This window comes from Denticeps clupeoides, chromosome 3 (genome assembly GCF_900700375.1).
Source record: "Denticeps clupeoides chromosome 3, fDenClu1.1, whole genome shotgun sequence".
Classification (NCBI taxonomy): Eukaryota; Metazoa; Chordata; class Actinopteri; order Clupeiformes; family Denticipitidae; genus Denticeps; species Denticeps clupeoides.
Window position 1 is genome coordinate 9,976,844 of NC_041709.1, and position 5,459 is coordinate 9,982,302.

At 39.4% G+C, this 5,459-nt stretch overlaps 1 protein-coding gene across 2 annotated transcripts; it reads right to left on the minus strand.

Moving 5' to 3' along the window:
- Nucleotides 1-178: 178 nt before the first annotated feature.
- fktn (fukutin) lies at nucleotides 179-4,563 on the minus strand. 2 transcript variants are annotated; one of them, XM_028973633.1, is made up of 10 exons: nucleotides 4,328-4,563; nucleotides 3,761-3,961; nucleotides 3,631-3,687; nucleotides 3,304-3,504; nucleotides 2,868-3,145; nucleotides 2,584-2,716; nucleotides 2,214-2,343; nucleotides 1,907-2,040; nucleotides 1,502-1,626; nucleotides 179-1,352 (listed from the first exon to the last, which is right to left on the minus strand). In XM_028973633.1, the coding sequence occupies exons 2-10, from the start codon at nucleotides 3,860-3,862 to the stop codon at nucleotides 1,139-1,141; spliced, it is 1,374 nt and encodes a 457-aa protein (XP_028829466.1). In that variant the 5' UTR covers nucleotides 3,863-3,961; nucleotides 4,328-4,563; the 3' UTR covers nucleotides 179-1,138. The 2 variants fall into 2 exon arrangements, with proteins under 2 accessions (XP_028829466.1, XP_028829467.1); XM_028973634.1 differs by having other exon boundaries at nucleotides 4,253-4,563.
- Between the last annotated feature and the right edge of the window lie 896 nt (nucleotides 4,564-5,459).

A 5,459-nucleotide genomic window follows, 5' to 3' on the forward strand; every position in this document is an offset into this window, starting at 1 on the left:
TGTACTTCTGGACTCTGTAGAACAAAGCACTAATTTATCTCAGGTTTATGAGTAGTACGTTTGTTTTTGGTTCTTTTTCTAATGTGTTTATGGTTTTCATGCAATCACACTAAAATATATTTGCTGTGTAAGTCTTGAGCATTTTAGCCGAGCATAAAGCAAAAAATCAAAAGACAAATGATTTAGAAGGGTCTTTATTTGCTGAAGTGATCCACAGAGGCAGATATATAAGGCAGTAAACATCTCATTTCAGTGCAGATTACTGCAGAACTGTAGTCATCAGCATTGAGGTGGTTGTTGAAATTTGAAACTAAAGAAGTGGAACTTTTTGAATGATCATTCTATTCAATATACATGGAGTCTTTTAAGGTTAAGGTACAAAACCAATTGAAATCTGAGAAGTAGCTGTGATTCACCAGTTACTCAGACAAAAAGAAATCTGGTATATAATAGCCTGTGAACTTGACACAAATGGTTAGGCATTACATTAATTATTCTTCCTTTATCCTAAGAACCAATGCTTATTTCATTATGACAGACACCGCATTGATGGACAAAAATGGATCATTAAGTTTCTTAGGTGTTAAAAATCGCATTTTTTAACTGAAAAATTAATATGCTAAAACCATTGTGTAATTCATTAGTAAACAGAAGAAATATCTTAAGAGATAATTCTGAAACATGCTTTTACGTATAATTTCTGAAAACAAAGACCTAAATCAAGACTAATCATGCCATGTCCTCTTTGAGCATTTTCTCCATTCTAGCTCACAGTTCAACCAATTTTCCTCTGTATTTCTGTAATTTTCAAGCTTCAAAAATCCCAAAACTCTGTCTTAAATTGTATTTCCTTTAAACATTTCATTGTTTGCTCAAAAAAGGGAAAAAAATGGCATGTCCTAGCAGCATGTCTTGAGTTCAGACCACCTATCTCCACAGTGTACAGAACTTCCATTCGCACATTAAATTCTACGTTTTCTCCACTAAAACCGATAAATAAACTAATACACACAGGCACAGCAAATCTTAAATCATTTATAAACTGTATAGCACTAGTTCTGAGGTTAGCATTTTACATGCTCTTTAGAAGTTTTGTGTTATTTCCACTTCATTTGCACTCATGCCCAGCAAAGTGGTTTCAGTAAACCTGGATGACCTCGTCCCACTCTCGTACAGGCCACACTCCATTCTCCTGCACATTGGGTGGAGAGCTCTTCCAATCCCACGCCTTTACAGGAACATTCCAGTCCGAGCCATAGTTGGCCTTCACATAGTCCAGGGTCTGACAGGGAACCCTTACCCTGAGCTCCATAAGTTCTGTCCAGCAGAGGCTAAAGCGGGGAAATACATATCTACCAAACAAAGAGACAAACATTTAAGACACGTTGTCTGTACTGAAAGATTTTGTGCATTTAAAATTCAAATGTGTGCTAAAATACAAAGCAACCAACAGAAAATAAAATCACATAGTACAGTTTCCATTCCATTTTGAACAACATACTTGAACTTCTTTCCACTTTTGGCCTGTGTTCCTCCATTCCACACAATGTCACCATCCTCATAGAAAAAGAAGATGTCTAGTTTCACATCCACATCCTGGAAGGAGAGTTCCAGACTGTCCTCAACCTAAACATTCAAGAAATGCATGGTCCACACAACAGCCCCAGCCATACAAAAAGATTAACAACATTTGTGGAAAAAAAAAAGTGTTTTAATAAAATTTCTAAATTTTACAGTAAATATATATGTTTTAGGTAAAAAAATATATAAAATACTTGATACCTAAATATTTTTGCCATTTATATGGCAAAATTTACTCTAAAATATTAATATTTTTATCAAGATATGATTATATTAGATGTGTTTATGTGTGATGGGCATGCTTGCATTTAAACTAAGTCTGGACCTTTCCAAATTTGTGCTTGAGCGGGAGTCCAGCCTTCTGAAATGCTTGTGTAATATCATGCCTGTAGTTCTTAATCCAAATACCAAGGTCTACATCTTTGCTGTAAGGAATAATACTGCACTGCCGGAACCAGCCTGTGGAAGGGAGAGCCCAAGTTAAGAGCAGGGGTAGTGATTACAGCTGTGAGGTTGTCAAGCCATTCCACATGTGCTCACGTGTATCTGATGTAAGGCCACCTTACATCAAAGTCACTGTGATTTGTGCCATAATTGCTAGTTTTGAAAATACAACATGAATAAGACCTCACCAAGGCAGGTGCCACTGCTGAGCCAAAAAGGAACTCCAAGGTCAGTGAGGGTCTGGGAGGCCAGATAGAGTAGGTTCTTAGCCTTCATCCTGAAGTCCATGGCCTCTGGAGATGCATCATCTGGGTACAACTGATTGAAAATGTGTGATTGGGGTGTGTGGGGGGGGGGATTCTCAATGGTTTATATTAGATACATATATAGCTCTTAATATTGTAATATTATGAAAGGGAAATTGATTAATCTGAGACTACGTCTGAGCACTTTTATCAGAAAAGAAAGTTACACAATGAGATAGGGAGATATGTGTTCTTCTGTTTGAACCAACGAGATGCAAAGTTCATGCTGCAGTGATAAGCGGATGGCATTTACCTGGTAGAAGGCTCGAGCCTCTCTGTATGGACACTCCAGGAAGCGTGCTTGGGAATGTTCACTTAAAAATTGAGAGAAGTTCCTTGGGATTCGCACATCAAGACCATCCAGAGTTGTTAACAGCAGCTGTGGTCTTTCAAACAGAAAAGTACTCAAAAGAATGCTCTGCATGTTATTGTGTGTTGTATTATTACATAATAAAACGACTTTTATTTTAATGCAAAAAAAACAAAACAAAAAAAAAAACAGCATCAGTTCCTAAAACTGCATCATTGGCTCTTTACCTGTCATAAGACCCAGCATAGCGTCCGAAGTCCAGTTTCCTAAAGGGTGCAAACTTTCTGTCCATACCAGGCTTTAGTCTCAGTGGCCCATGCCACAGGTAGTTCCCGCTACGCTCATACAGGATCACGAGATGGACCACACGGTTGCTGAGGCGGAACAGAAAATGTAAGGGAATCTCCTTTCCTGACAGATCATCCATGCTGACCAGACGAGGATCTTTCCCTCGGATCTCCAGGAGCTCCAAGCCTCTCTCTTCTGCAGCATCCAGCAGTCTAGCCTGTCAAAACACGCACGTCTTTTAAGCTTCCAGTACTGATTTTTATAGACGCCATGTGATGTTACATGTTTTGGGCTTTTAATCCATATTCTAACATCTTCATACGTTATTAATTGAGTCCACTTGCATTGTTCGATAACAGGCATCAGTGATCTTACATCATATTTCCACAGGTTTCCCAGTAGAGCGAAGGTTGTGAACTCTCTGTGGGTGCAGAGGAAGCTGCAGTGGGGCTGGTTCAGCTTGCTCTCTTTCAGCAGAAATACATCCTGTGACAGCAGGTTCAGGGAGGCCGTGTCCACAAGGAACACGGGCAGGTTGAACTTGTGCACCAGACCCAGAAATTTCTTAACCAGGTGCTGCCAAGAGAACCACAGTTGACAGAAAGAAAAAAAAAAAAAGTCTCTTCATTGAGAAATTGGGTCCGGGGGCAGCCTTGATCTTGTTGTATTAAGGACACCAGTGAACATGCATTCTTCACTTACCCATTGTGCATTAGTCCCTGACAAGTAGTTTTTGCCACCAAACACATGTAGTCCATTCTAAAGCATAGAAATTAAGATCAAACATCAAATTTCTTGATGATTAAACAATTACGAATGATTAAGTACGGACCTTTGACAGATATTGTCTGTAGTAGTAAAGCTGAAAGAGCAAAAATATGGAGCTGGCAGCTATGAGTAAGCCCAGGACCACTGTCTTGTTGATTCTAGGCATCAGTCTTTCAGGATGGTGGTGTCAGCTTCAGAGCAGGAAGGTCTTGGTAATAGCCGGCTTAACATGTTTGGCGAGAACACATTGATGGTCCACTGTGCTCTGTTACAAACAAATACATACATGCTCATGAACACATATAGGGGCATTACAGAGACGCATCGCTTAAATAAAAAACTAAAGACAAGATGCTACATTTATCAGGGAGAGAATGTAGTAGCTGACTTTGAAGCTCCTTGATATGGAGTTTGAGTTGTTATTAGCATTGTTACAGCAGACAATATTCGGTTGTGCTGACCTTATTCGGCTAGTTAAACAAATCTCGCATAAAATGAGCAAGTTCGTGACCATCGCGTTGCGTGCTTTTGCACACTGCAATCTAGAAATGCTTACTTGCGGTGTTTTCTCAGTAGACAACCAAGGCGTTTCGCTGAAAACGTGTGCTGCGAACGTGCTGCGCTCACCTACCTGGGCGTTCACGACACGCAGCTACGTGTGTGCATGATTCTCGCAGTGACTCGAGTTAGCATCAGCTATGCAACAAATGCACGATCACTCGCTGACAAAATGAAGCCTTGAAAGGGCTTTTTCATACTTTTGCTGCAGGGGGATAAAAACAGCTGTCAGTGAAAGACAAAGGAAAATACACGGGGAAAAAAAAACATTCCAATATGCTGCGACTGTGACCAATGGAGCCTGACGTATAACTACGGCAAGCCTATTAGGTCAAAAACAGTATCGCGTTTTTTAAAAATACATAAACCTTGACCAACCGGTAGCTACGGCAAGCCGATCCAGTCAAAATCAGTTTCGTTTGTGTATAAATACATACAGTACAGGCCAAAAGTTTGGACACACCTTCTCATTAAATGTGTTTTCTTTATTTTCATGACCATTTACATCATTGATATATTCTCTATATATAATGTACTTAACAAAAAATGTGAAATAACTGAATAACATGTTTTATATTCTAGTTTGTTTAAAATAGCCACCCTTTGCTCCCAGAGGTGTTTAGCACTTGTTGGCCCCTTTGCCTTCACTCTGCGGTCCAGCTCACCCCAAACCATCTAGATTGGGTTCAGGTCGCTGAACTCCAACCCTGTGGAGGCCAGGTCTCCACTTTTTGTGAAGTACATAACTCCACATGTGTTCATTCATAGTTTTGTAAATGGTCATGAAAATAATGAAAACACATTGAATGAGAAGGTGTGGTGTGTCCAAACGTTTGGCCTGTACTGTGTGTTTTAAAAACAAAAAAACAGACAATTTTATACACACACAATTCATTTTGAAACAAACTTTTTGAGACAAAAAGGTACATCAGCCTTCCCGTATTGATAAAAGGGTCATTTTAATTAAGAATAGGACACTTGGGGTAGAAATGTCATTAAACAAAATGGTGCAACACTTTAGCTGGCAGATACACGGTTATTGCTATTATGATGTCAGAACAGCAGATGGCGGTAGAACCACAGCTTCATCTTTATTAAAGGCTTCAGTTCATTCTCAGCACATCTTTGGTGGAAGAACTTTGTAGTTGGTAAAGACTTACATACACATCAACACAAGTTCAACTTCAGAAACATTAATACAGAGC